This window comes from Salmo salar, chromosome ssa20 (assembly GCF_905237065.1).
Source record: "Salmo salar chromosome ssa20, Ssal_v3.1, whole genome shotgun sequence".
NCBI classification, from domain to species: domain Eukaryota; kingdom Metazoa; phylum Chordata; class Actinopteri; order Salmoniformes; family Salmonidae; genus Salmo; species Salmo salar.
This window is the reverse complement of record NC_059461.1, coordinates 92,863,591-92,877,919: the sequence shown is the minus strand read 5'-3', so window position 1 is coordinate 92,877,919 and position 14,329 is coordinate 92,863,591. Positions and strand designations below refer to the sequence as shown.

General features: G+C 39.3%; 1 protein-coding gene across 1 annotated transcript; it reads left to right on the top strand.

The window, feature by feature from the left end:
• The first annotated feature begins 6,643 nt into the window (after positions 1–6,643).
• On the top strand, positions 6,644–7,426 carry LOC123729197 (vegetative cell wall protein gp1-like). The gene has a single exon (XM_045703429.1). It carries the CDS (start codon positions 6,644–6,646, stop codon positions 7,424–7,426), a length of 783 nt encoding a protein of 260 aa, XP_045559385.1.
• The last annotated feature ends 6,903 nt before the right edge of the window (positions 7,427–14,329 follow it).

The following is a 14,329-nucleotide window of genomic DNA, read 5'->3' as shown; positions in this document are numbered from 1 at the left end:
GAGAATGTTTTACTATGGTCCCAGGGAGGTTCTGAGAATGTTTTACTATGGTTCCAGGGAAGTTCTGAGAATGTTTTACTATGGTCCCAGGGAGGTTCTGAGAATGTTTTACTATGGTCCCAGGGAGGTTCTGAGAATGTTTTACTATGGTTCCAGGGAGGTTCTGAGAATGTTTTACTATGGTTCCAGGGAGGTTCTGAGAATGTTTTACTATGGTTCCAGGGAGGTTCTGAGAATGTTTTACTCTGGTTCCAGGGAGGTTCTGAGAATGTTTTACTATGGTCCCAGGGAGGTTCTGAGAATGTTTTACTATGGTCCCAGGGAGGTTCTGAGAATGTTTTACTATGGTTCCAGGGAGGTTCTGAGAATGTTTTACTATGGTTCCAGGGAGGTTCTGAGAATGTTTTACTATGGTCCCAGGGAGGTTCTGAGAATGTTTTACTATGGTTCCAGGGAGGTTCTGAGAATGTTTTACTATGGTTCCAGGGAGGTTCTGAGAATGTTTTACTATGGTCCCTGAAAGGTTTCCTGTGAGGTTTTATTAAAGTTTTGAGAATGAAAATGATAGGTTATTTAAAGGTAATTAAATAACGTTCTGAGAACATGTTTCAATAGGTATTTTAATAACACTGCTAGCTTAGTTTGGGTTAACTGTTTTGAACTCCAAGCACAGATAGGATACATGGAAATGAATTTACTTAGGCATTAATCATGCAAACACAGATTTATTTTTTATTGACACGGCATCAGTGAGATTCAAACCTATGATTTTCTGTTTATATCCATGGAATTTGTCCACTACGCCACCAGGATGGAGTTGTTATTTAACTCGTACAAAACTGTTCATTGTATTCTATTCAAACAGACCACACATTTCAAAGGAAACAAGCACTCGTTAAGATCAGTTGTTGCTATTTAGTGGACGTGGCCAACACACCTGAATACACTTATCAAGATAGAGAACAGAGAGAGTTCCGTTGAAAGTTTTCTGAACGTTCTCTGAACTATTTGACAACATGACATTAAATCGAACCGTGACGAAACCTGTTGGAAACGTTATGCTGAAGTACTGAAGTATTCCAATAGAATAATGTTGTTTTAATAATGTTTGCACCATGTTTTGTGCTGCTACCATGTTGTGTTGGCTACCATGTTGTGTTGCTACCATGTTGTGTTGCTACCATGTTGTTGTCATGTTGTGTTGCTACCATGTTGTTGTCATGTTGTGTTGCTTCCATGCTGTGTTGTCATGTGTTGCTGCCTTGCTATGTTGTTGTCTTCGGTCTCTCTTTATGTAGCGTTGTGTTGTGTCTCTTTTCGTGATGTGTGTTTTGTCCTATATTTTTATTTATTTATTTATTTATTTTTAATCCCAGGTCCCCGTCCCCGCAGGAGGCCTTTTTGCCTTTTGGTAGGCCGTCATTGTAAATAAGAATTTGTTCTTAACTGACTTGCCTGGTTAAATAAAAGGTTAAATAAAAAAAACAATAACGTGCTTGGAACAATTTAAGAACATGACTTTAAATAGAACGATGATGAAACCTGTAGGAAACGTTACGCTGAAGGACTGAAATTCCCACAGAAGAACGTTATTTCTTAACATTCTGGGAACTATTTGAGAACTTTCCTAATGTCAAGCTCGTTGGAGAACATTCCTAGAACATTACCAACATTTGAATTTAAATATAACCATGTTTGAACTTTTAGGACACGTTCAGTTAAAATAATGAAACACCAAGAAAATAAAATGTTTTTTTTTTGTTTTGTCAAATTCCTTAAACGTGCTGAGAATATTCCAAAGCCAAGCACCTATGGTGGAGAAATTACAAGATTGTTATAATGCTGTAATTGCATCAAATGGTCGTTTTATTGCAACAGAATAAGGAGTTGTTAGAACACTCATCTGTGTGTGTTCTATTGAGGATGGACCTCTGGGAGATTTACAATGTCTTTGGGTGATTCCGCATTCCAGAGCATGATTCAATGTTTCTGTTCTATATGGTACCAGGGCTAGAGGTCTCTACACAATGAGATATTGTCTGCTTTGAATTATAAGTATCTTTCATACTAATGTTAACCTTGTGATCCGTTCCATACATCTGTTGTTTGTCATGTAGCCTGAAGGGGGGTGTATCTTGGCTATAAAATACCTTTGTACTTTTGTCTCTGGGCTTTCAACGAATCATCTGAGTTTGATTCGTCGACCAGCCATCATTAATGTAGAGCACTCAATCGATTCACTTTATATGTGTGTTGTTGTATTGACCTGCTCTCTTACTAATAAGCAAATAAAGATTTACTTTAAGTATAACTCTGACTTGTGTGATATGTTTGTCTCTCCTCATTTTATAGTAAAGAAATGAACCACCACACACCTATTCTTTAACATTCCCAGAAAGTTGTTGAGAAGGTTGTATACAAAATAACCATAGGACATCCACTCTCTAAGAAAACATAGGATTCTTATGAACGTTATGTGTTAGCTGGGATTGGACCAGAGGTGGTTTGCTGGTGTGTGATGAGTTACCTTTTCATGAGGAGTGGAGACTTGCGTTAGCTTCCTGAGCCAGTTTCTTAGCCCTAGGCTTTAGCTCAATGGGCTTACACAGATGTTTTCTCAACTTCAGTCTTGCATTTCCTGTGATAGTTATTCCAAAGTATGGCTGCTGAGAATGCAAGTCCTTTAGTTCTTAATGGATTGGGAACTAGTGCTTTCATAAAGTGCTTTTTACTATGGTAATTACATACTAAATTGCTGCTGGAATATGGGAACGTTTTTATTAGCAATTTTGTTGCTGTCGCAGCTGATTAGGACTGTTGTACTGATCAAAACATAACTGATTAGGACTGATAAACCTATCAAAACACAATTGATTAGGACTGATGTACAGCGCCTTCAGAAAGTATTCACGCCCGTTAACTTTTTCCACATTTTGTTGTGCTAAAGCCTGAATATAAAATGTATTAAATTGAGATTTGTTGTTACTGGCCTATAGACGATACCCGATTATGTCAAAGGGGAATTATGTTTTTATACATTTTTATAAAAGCTGAAATGTCTTGAGTCCATAAGTATTCAACCCCTTTGTGATGATAAGCCTAAATAAGTTCAAGAGTAAATATTTGCTTAACAAGTCACACGATAACTTGCATGGAATCACTCTGTGTGCAATAATAGTGTTTAATATTATTTTTTAATGACTACCTCATCTCTGTACCCCCACACATACAATTATCTGTAAGGTCCCTCAGTCGAGCAGGGAATTTCAAACACAGATTCAACCACAAAGGCCAGGGAAGTTTTTCAATGCCTTGCAAAGAAGGGCACCTATTGGTAGATGGGTAAAACATAAATAAAAAGCAGACATTGAATATCCCTTTGAGCATGGTGATGTTATTAATTACACTTTGTATAGTGTATCAATACACCCAGTCACTACAAAGATACAGGCGTCCTTCCTAACTCAGTTGCCAGAGAAGAAGGAAACCACTCAGGGATTTCACCATGGGGCCAATGGTCACTTTGAAGAGTTTAATGGCTGTGATAGGAGAAAACTGAGGATGGATCAACAACATTGTAGTTACTCCACAATACTAACCTAAATGACAGAGTGAAAAGAAGGAAGACTGTATTCCAAAACATGCATCCTGTTTGCAACAAGGCACTAAAGTGAAAGTGCAAAAAAATGCGGCAAAGCAATTCACTTATTGTCCTGAAAAGTTTTCTGTTTGGGGCAAATCCAATACAACACATTAGTGAGTACCACTCTCCATATTTTCAAGCATAGTGGTGGCTGCATCATGTTACGGGTATGCTTGTAATTGATAAGGATTGGGGAGTTTCTCAGGATAAAAAAGAAATGTAATAAAGCAAAGCACAGACAAAATCCTAGATGAAAACCTGGTTCAGTCTGCTTTCCACCAGACACTGGGAGATTAATTCACCTTTCAGCAGGACAATAACCTAAAACACAAGGCCAAATCTACACTGGAGTTTCTTACAAAGAAGACAGTGAATGTTCCTGAGTGGCCGAGTTACAGTTTTGACTTAAATCTACATGAACATCTATGGCAAGACCTGAAAATGGTTTTCTAACGATGATCAACAGCCAGGGCTTGAAGAATTTAGAAAAGAATAACGGGCAAATGCTGCACAATCCAGGTGTGGAAAGCTCTTAGAGACTTACCCAGAAAGACTCACAGCTGTAATCACTGGCAAAGGTACTTCTACAAAGTATTGTCTCAGTGGTGTGAATACTTGTGTAAATTAGATATTTCTGTATTTCATTTTCAATAAATGTGTAAAAATGTCTAAAAACATGTTTCACTTTGTCATTATAGGGTATTGTATGTACAGGGGTGAGAAAAATATATATTTAATCCATTTTGAATTCAGGCTGTAACACAACAACATGTGGAATAAGTCAAGGGATATGAATAGCTTCATATCAAAACACAGCTGATTAGGACTGATAAACCTATCAAAACACTGATTCGGACTGATAAACCTATCAAAACACAACTGATTAGGACTGATAAACCTATCAAAACACTGATTCGGACTGATAAACCTATCAAAACACAGTTGATTAGGACTGATAAACCTATCAAAACACAACTGATTAGGACTGATAAACCTATCAAAACACAACTGATTAGGACTGATAAACCTATCAAAACACAGCTGATTAGGACTGATAAACCTATCAAAACACAGCTGATTAGGACTGATAAACCTATCAAAACACAGCTGATTTGGACTGATAAACCTATCAAAACACAGCTGATTAGGACTGATAAACCTATCAAAACACAGCTGATTAGGACTGATAAACCTATCAAAACACAGCTGATTAGGACTGATAAACCTATCAAAACACAGCTGATTAGGACTGATAAACCTATCAAAACACAGCTGATTAGGACTGATAAACCTATCAAAACACAGCTGATTAGGACTGATAAACCTATCAAAACACAGCTGATTAGGACTGATAAACCTATCAAAACACAGCTGATTTGGACTGATAAACCTATCAAAACACAGCTGATTTGGACTGATAAACCTATCAAAACACAGCTGATTTGGACTGATAAACCTATCAAAACACAGCTGATTAGGACTGATAAACCTATCAAAACACAGCTGATTAGGACTGATAAACCTATCAAAACACAGCTGATTAGGACTGATAAACCTATCAAAACACAGCTGATTAGGACTGATAAACCTATCAAAACACAGTTGATTAGGACTGATAAACCTATCAAAACACAGCTGATTAGGACTGATAAACCTATCAAAACACAGCTGATTAGGACTGATAAACCTATCAAAACACAGCTGATTAGGACTGATAAACCTATCAAAACACAGCTGATTAGGACTGATAAACCTATCAAAACACAGCTGATTAGGACTGATAAACCTATCAAAACAGATGTGTAGGTTGTGAGTGTTCAGGGTTAAAGGTTATCTCAGTGAAGTGTGGGACGTCTACTTCGATACGTCTACGAGAATTTTGCATTATTCTGTACGTAAATCCGAGAACCTCCATTTAGTATGATATGTTATGTTGGTATGCATTTGCGGTTCACCGATATCGTATGATAGGTAACAATTTTCAATTCGTATTATATGTTACGAATTAGCAAAATGTACCATATGGTACGAATTTGCAAAAACAAACAATATGTACAAATTGGCAAAACGTATGATATGTCACTGATTCTAGATAGGTGGTTAGGAGGCTAATGTTAGCTAGCTGGCTAAAATTAGCTAGGTTAGGGGTTAGGGTTAAGGTTAGGGTTATGGTTAGGGTTAACGTTAGGGTTACGTTTAGGGTTAAGTTTAGGGTTAAATTTAGGGTTACGGTTAGGGTTAAGTTTAGGAGTCAGGTTTACATTTACATTTTAGTCATTTAGCAGACGCTCTTATCAAGAGCGACTTACAGTAGTGAATGCATGCATTTCATAAAAAAAATGTTGTACTGGTGAACGGTTTAAAGTTAGGGTTAAGGTTAGGGTTAAGTTTAGGGTTAAGGTTAGGGTTAAGTTTAGGAGTTAGGTTAAAGGATTAAAGTTAGGGTTAAGTTTAGGGTTAAGTTTAGGGTTAAGGTTAGGGTTAAGGTTAGGGTTAAGTTTAGGGTTAAGGTTAGGGTTAAGGTTAGGGTTAAGTTTAGGAGTTAGGTTAAAGGATTAAAGTTAGGGTTAAGGTTAGGGTTAAGTTTAGGGTTAAGGTCAGGAGTTAGGTTAAAGGATTAAACTTAGGGTTAAGGTTAGGGTTAAGTTTAGGGTTAAGGTCAGGAGTTAGGTTAAAGGATTAAAGTAAGGGTTAGGGTTAGGGTTAAGTTAGGAGTTAGGTTAAAGGATTAAAGTTAGGGTAAAGGTTAGGGTTAAGTTTAGGGTTAAGTTTAGGTTTAAGGTCAGGAGTTAGGTTAAAGGATTAAAGTTAGGGTTAAGGTTAGGGTTAAGTTTAGGGTTAAGGTTAGGGTTAAGGATAGGGTTAAGTTTAGGAGTTAGGTAAAAGGATTGAAGGTAGAGTTAGTAGTTGCAAAGTAGTTGAAAAGTTACTAATTAGCTAAAATTCTAAAGTTGTCTGTGATGAGATTTGAACTGGAAACCTTTGGGTTGCTAGACGTTAATGTTATACACCGACCCAACCACCCCGACCCATCCACCCCTACCCATCCACCTCTACCCAACCACCCCTACCCATCCACCCCTACCCATCTACCCCGACCCATCCACCCCTACCCAACCACCCCTACCCATCCACCACTACCCATCTACCCCGACCCATCCACCCCACCCATCCACCCCTACCCAACCACCCCTACCCATCCACCACTACCCATCTACCCCGACCCATCCACCCCGACCCATCCACCCCTACCCATCCACCCCTACCCATCCACCCCGACCCATCCACCTCTACCCAACCACCCCTACCCGTCCACCCCGACCCGTCCACCCCGACCCGTCCACCCCGACCCGTCCACCCCTACCCGTCCACCCCGACCCGTCCACCCCGACCCGTCCACCCATACCCGTCCACCCATACCCATCCACCCATACCCATCCACCCCGACCCATCCACCTCTACCCGACCACCCCTACCCAACCACCCCAACCCAACCACCCCGACCCATCCACCCCGACCCATCCACCCCTACCCATCCACCTCTACCCATCCACCCCTACCCATCCACCCCGACCCATCCACCCCGACCCATCCACCCCTACCCATCCACCCCTACCCATCCACCCCTACTCATCCACCCCTACCCATCCACCCCTACCCATCCACCCCTACACATCCACCCCGACCCAACCACCCCGACCCATCCACCCCGACCCATCCACCCCTACCCATCCACCCCGACCCATCCACCCCTACCCATCCACCCCTACCCAACCACCCTGACCCATCCACCCCTACCCATCCACCCCTACCCATCCACCCCGACCGATCCACCCCGACCCATCCACCCCGACCCAACCACCCCTACCCATCCACCTCTACCCATCCACCCCTACCCATCCACCCCTACCCATTCACCTCTACCCATCCACCCCTACCCATCCACCCCTACCCATCCACCCCGACCCATCCACCCCGACCCATCCACCCCGACCCATCCACCCCTACCCATCCACCCCGACCAACCACCCCGACCCATCCACCCCTACCCATCCACCCCGACCCATCCACCCCGACCCAACCACCCCGACCCATCCACCCCTACCCATCCACCTCTACCCATCCACCCTACTTTACTTTTTGCCTTAATTAACCATCTGTCTTATGTAACCATACCAAATGCAACATATACTATTTTGAGTGTCTTGGTTTTATTGTCTACTATGTTACGTCTAGTCTATGAGATCAGGCTGTGTTTTGAGGTTGTGAGTGTCCGGGGTTAGAGGTTCTCTCTCTGAAGTGGAGTACGTCTACATTTGATAGTGACTTGTTTTCCATGTCATGATTATCCCTGCATTATTATAAATAACTTACAGTTTAAAAGACCCAGGAATGTTGGTAACAAGCAGTCTAGATATGCAGACACCACTGTGTAATTGTTCTTCTGGTGTAAATTACCATTGTCTTTGTTTTTGTCCCAAATGGCAACCTTCTCTCTCTGTAGTCCACTACTTCTAGTCAAAATTAGAGCACTATTTAAGGAATAAGGTGCCATTTGCGACGCATCCTTGGTTTCTACCGTCTGGTTATCATCATTGTTTGTATTTGTCTGAAAAGGGCCAGAAGTCTTATTCTTTACAATAGAAACCTCTAAAACTGTATGGAGTTGTAGGCCTTGTCTTCATTGGGAATCATTTATTTCATTGTCTCCACCAGTGGGCTTAAAGAAATCATTGTTCTGCGTTTAAATAGCCATTGTAACTCCTGTTACAGGCATTGGGCCGATAAATTCAGACTGCTATTTACAATGGCTTTGTCCCAAGTGGCATCCTATTCCCTACGCAGCGCACTACTTTTGACCAGAGTCCTATGAGCCCTGGTCAAAAGTAGTGCACTATATAGGGAATAGGGTGTTATTTTGGACAGAGGCAATAACAGTTTTAACCTAATTGCAAAATAGACTGTTATAATAACCATCTGAACAGAATAGCCTTTTACTTCACTGTGAGAGAAACACTTACAATGTGTCACCATCAAAGGATCAACAATATCCTGGCGCCAGAAAGCGGTGCTTTCTCTAACAGCCAGCAGCGACCACAATACGGCAGCGCAGATAAATAATGAATGTTTATTGTGAAGCTGCTTTCAAATTACTATAATTTAAAGTCTTTCATTTTAAAATTTGACTGTCTCAATTCACTGAGCCAGTGGAAGGTAACGCATCATTCAAAGTGATCCAGTCCATTTCCGTTCACAACCCCATTCTATATATCCCAGAATCCTTCAGCTGGATGTCTCGGGCGTTTATCTTCTTGAGGAGCTGATACTGAGAGTGTGTGTTCCAAATTGCACCCTAATCTCTGCCGTATGTAGTGCACTACTTTTGACCAGAACCCTATGTGCCAGAGACAGGCAATAGAATAGTCTCATTTGAAACAAATGATGGATGGAATGAGTAATATACATATTTGTTATTAGTGGTTCTCAACCTGAATCATATTTGTTATTAGTTGTTCTCAACCTGAATCATATTTGTTATTAACGGTTCTCAACCTGAATCATATTTGTTATTAAAGGTTCTCAACCTGAATCATATTTGTTATTAGTTGTTCTCAACCTGAATCATATTTGTTATTAACGGTTCTCAACCTGAATCATATTTGTTATTAAAGGTTCTCAACCTGAATCATATTTGTTATTAGTTGTTCTCAACCTGAATCATATTTGTTATTAAAGGTTCTCAACCTGAATCATATTTGTTATTAGTGGTTCTCAACCTGAATCATATTTGTTATTAGTTGTTCTCAACCTGAATCATATTTGTTATTAGTTGTTCTCAACCTGAATCATATTTGTTATTAGTTGTTCTCAACCTGAATCATATTTGTTATTAGTTGTTCTCAACCTGAATCATATTTGTTATTAAAGGTTCTCAACCTGAATCATATTTGTTATTAGTTGTTCTCAACCTGAATCATATTTGTTATTAGTGGTTCTCAACCTGAATCATATTTGTTATTAGTTGTTCTCAACCTGAATCATATTTGTTATTAACGGTTCTCAACCTGAATCATATTTGTTATTAAAGGTTCTCAACCTGAATCGTAGATATTGAGATTTTTCAAATGAAGGCAGAAGAGTCCATCTGTTTTATTCTGTAAAATGTAAGAGCAATTCAGACATATATCACATACATCCTTCTCTCTAGCTATATACTAGAAGGTCAGTAATATTACAGATGTCCTTCTTTCTAACTCTGTACTAGAAGGTGAATGCTTTTGCATCTGATTTTCATCATCTAGGACAAAAACTGGCAAAATTTTGCCAGTTTTTGCTCAGTTTTGCCTAAAACAGCTGCATCTGTATATGCATTCGTAAATCAAGACCTTTCTTGAGTTGGGCTCTGGGATGGAATAACTGTTGAGCATCTGTGTTAGGAGTGTGTATCGGAGGCGAAGTCAGGTGCACGAGAGCAGAGTGTCAAATGACAGCACAAAAATAACATAAAATGTGTCCAAAAAACACAGAACATAGACAAAAAGTAAATGCGCGTAACAATATCCACAATCTCAAAATACACGTAACCCAAACAAGCCTACACAACGACATGATGGGGAACAGAGGAATGAATACCTATGAATTGATTGGGGAATGAAAACCAGGTGTGCAGGGAACAAGACAAAACAAATGGATACATGAAAAATGGAGCGGCGATGGCTAGACGTCGACCGAACAAGGAGAGGAGCCGACTTCGGCGGAAGTCGTGACAATCTGAGTCTATGGTTGTTTGTGCACACTCTTGGCATTCTCTCAACCAGCTTAGTCACCTGGAATGCATTTCAATTAACAGTTGTGCCTTGTTAAAAGTTAATTTGTGGAATTTCTTTCCATCTTAATGTGTTTGAGACAATCAGTTGTGTTGTGACAAGGTAAGGGTGGTATCCAGAAGATAGCCCTATTTGGTAAAAGACCAAGTCCATATTATGGCAAGAACAGCTCAAATAAGCAAAGAGAAACGACAGTCCATCATTACTTTAAGACATGAAGGTCAGCCAATGCGGATAATATCAAGAACATTGAAAGTTTCTTCAAGTGTAGTCGCAAAAACTATCAAGCGCTATGATGTAACTGGCTCGACCCAGAGTTTCCTCTGCTGCAGAGGATAAGTTCATTAGAGTTACCAGCCTCAGAAATTGCAGCCCAAATAAATGCTTCACAGAATTCAAGTAAGAGACACATCTCAACATCAACTGTTCAGAGGAGACTGTGTGAATCAGGCCTTCATGGTTGAATTGCTGCAAAGAAACCACTACTAAAGGACATCAATAATAAGAAGAGACAATGGACATTAGACCGGTGACAATCTGTCCTTTGTTCTGATGAGTCCAAATTAGAGATTTTTTTGGTTCCAGCCGCCGTGTCTTTGTGAGACGAAGAGTAGGTGAATGGAAGATCTCCGCATGTGTGGTTCCCACCATGAAGCATGGAGGAGGAGGTGTGATGGTGTGGGGGTTCTTTGCTGGTGACACTGTCTGGGATTTATTTAGAATTCAAGGCACACTTAACCAGCATGGCTACCACAGCATTCTGCAGCGCTACGCCATCCAATCTGGTTTGCGCTTAGTGGGACTATCATTTGTTTTTCAACAGGACAATGACCCAACACACCTCCAGGCTGTGTAAGGGCTATTTGACCAAGAAGGAGAGTGATGGAGTGCTGCATCACCCAAACTCTATCCAATTGAGATGGTTTGGGATGAGTTGGACCTCAGAGTGAAGGAAAAGCAGCCAACAAGTGCTCTGCATATGTTGGAACTCCTTCAAGACTGTTGGAAAAGCATTCCAGGTGAAGCTGGTTGAGAGAATGCCAAGAGTGTCCAAAGCTGTTATATAGGCAAAGGGTGGCTACTTTAAAAAATATAAAATCTAAAATATATTTTGCTTTGTTTAACACTTTTTTGGTTACTACATGATTCCATATGTGTTATTTTGTAGTTTTGATGTCTTCACTATTATTCTACAATGTAGAAAATAGTAAAACAGCAAACAATTAAGAAAAACCCTGAGCAGGTATGTATAAGGTTTTGACTGATATGTAACAATATATAACAAAAATATATATATGGGGGATTGGAAAGGATGCAGACAATTACATTGATGGAAGCTACAATCCATCTCCAATATTAAAGCTGATCTACACCTTAAAAATACAATCCATCTCCAATATTAAAGCTGATCTACCCCTTAAAAATACAATCCATCTCCAATATTAAAGCTGATCTACCACTAAAAAATACAATCCATCTATAAAAATGATTCACCAACTTGTTTGACATTAATAAAAATGTGTTCCTCTTGAATTTATTAATACATTTTCTATCCGCGCATATGAAGTATGACAACGTCCGCTCTGAGGGTACATCCTCAATGGCCTCCTCCCTATTCTGTATACAGTGCACTACTTTTGACCAGGGTTCTTCAGGTAAATGGAGGGGTCTCATCGTCTGAGACAAGACAGTCTCAGACACCATGAGGTTAGAAGAGTTTTGTTCCAACATTTTATTTATACATTTTGTGATTTTTTTTTCTTTCTTTCTCAATAAATGAGATATTGTGAAATTAATTGCCTTTGATATAGCGAATGGATCAATTCTAATTGATGGACAGTGGTGACCAGATTATATTACTGCGTTACTATAATGCTCTCTAATGATCTCTAATGTCATGCATAATAATTAATAAGATTACACAATTACTGTAATTTATTGTTCAAAATAGATGATTATCTGATTACGGTGACCTCAAAAATAGTATTGTTAGAAATTACTATCTGCAAATGTCTTGTTACAGAAACTGTCTACAGCTTCATGTTAAAACTCCCTTGAGAGATGTACATTAATTGGTATTTCAACAAAATAAAAATGTAAACACTGATCAAAATCCTATTTTTTTTTTTCTTCTTCTTTGTAGCTGATGAAGTTTGAATACATATCGAATCGACCCGGGCGTAAGACGAATGTCAATTTTTCACAAAATAGAAATGGACAAGTTAATCAAATGAAAGTGAGATTGAAGGCATCAATCTGGTCACAGAGCACTGACTCGGCTGTCTTAGCCCACCAGAGAACACGCCAATAATTCATTTCCCTTATAAAAGCCCATTTGCTTGATGAATAAACAGCCCGCCACACTGTTTGGCATCCGTTTATTTTATTTTTTAATTTACATAAATGTAATTTTTTTTTTAGAAGACATAGTCGATGCTCACCTTTTTTTACCTTGAGATAGGCCGCTTCTCCTTACATAGTTATCGCCGAGACCTCGAGCTGAAGTAGCTCAGCTACTGGGACCAAAGGGGATTGGAGGGGCGTACGTGACTGCACACACATACTACATTTAGGTTAATTACTTGGCACTTATCTTCCTGGGGGGGATAGAGTATTGAGATCTGAGATAGCCTCCAACTTAAAAAAACGATGGTTTATTATAGAGCCAATGGATATAAGCGTCTGTAGTGTAGAAGCTAGGAAGTTGGTTGTCATTCCATTTACACAGAAAAACATTCAGTATGAATCAAATCAGATTTAATTTGTCACATACTTCGTAAAAAAACTGTGAAATGCTTCAATAACAATGGAGGGAGAAACAAATATAAATAATAGAAAAATAGAAACATAACAAGGAATAAATACACAATGAGTAACAATAACTTGGCTATATACACAGGGTACCAGTACCGAGTCAATGATAATTTAACTATATACACAGGGTACCAGTACCGAGTCAATGATAATTTAACTATATACACTGGGTACCAGTACCGAGTCAATGATAATTTAACTATATACACTGGGTACCAGTACCGAGTCGATGATAATTTAACTATATACACAGGGTACCAGTACCGAGTCAATGATAATTTAACTATATACACAGGGTAGCAGTACCGAGTCAATGATAATTTAACTATATACACAGGGTACCAGTACCGAGTCAATGATAATTTAACTATATACACAGGGTAGCAGTACCGAGTCAATGATAATTTAACTATATACACTGGGTACCAGTACCGAGTCAATGATAATTTAACTATATACACAGGGTACCAGTACCGAGTCAATGATAATTTAACTATATACACAGGGTACCAGTACCGAGTCAATGATAATTTAACTATATACACTGGGTACCAGTACCGAGTCAATGATAATTTAACTATATACACAGGGTAGCAGTACCGAGTCAATGATAATTTAACTATATACACTGGGTACCAGTACCGAGTCAATGATAATTTAACTATATACACTGGGTACCAGTACCGAGTCAATGATAATTTAACTATATACACAGGGTACCAGTACCGAGTCAATGATAATTTAACTATATACACTGGGTACCAGTACCGAGTCAATGATAATTTAACTATATACACTGGGTACCAGTACCGAGTCAATGATAATTTAACTATATACACTGGGTACCAGTACCGAGTCGATGATAATTTAACTATATACACTGGGTACCAGTACCGAGTCAATGATAATTTAACTATATACACAGGGTACCAGTACCGAGTCAATGATAATTTAACTATATACACAGGGTACCAGTACCGAGTCAATGATAATTTAACTATATACACTGGGTACCAGTACCGAGTCAATGATAATTTAACTATAT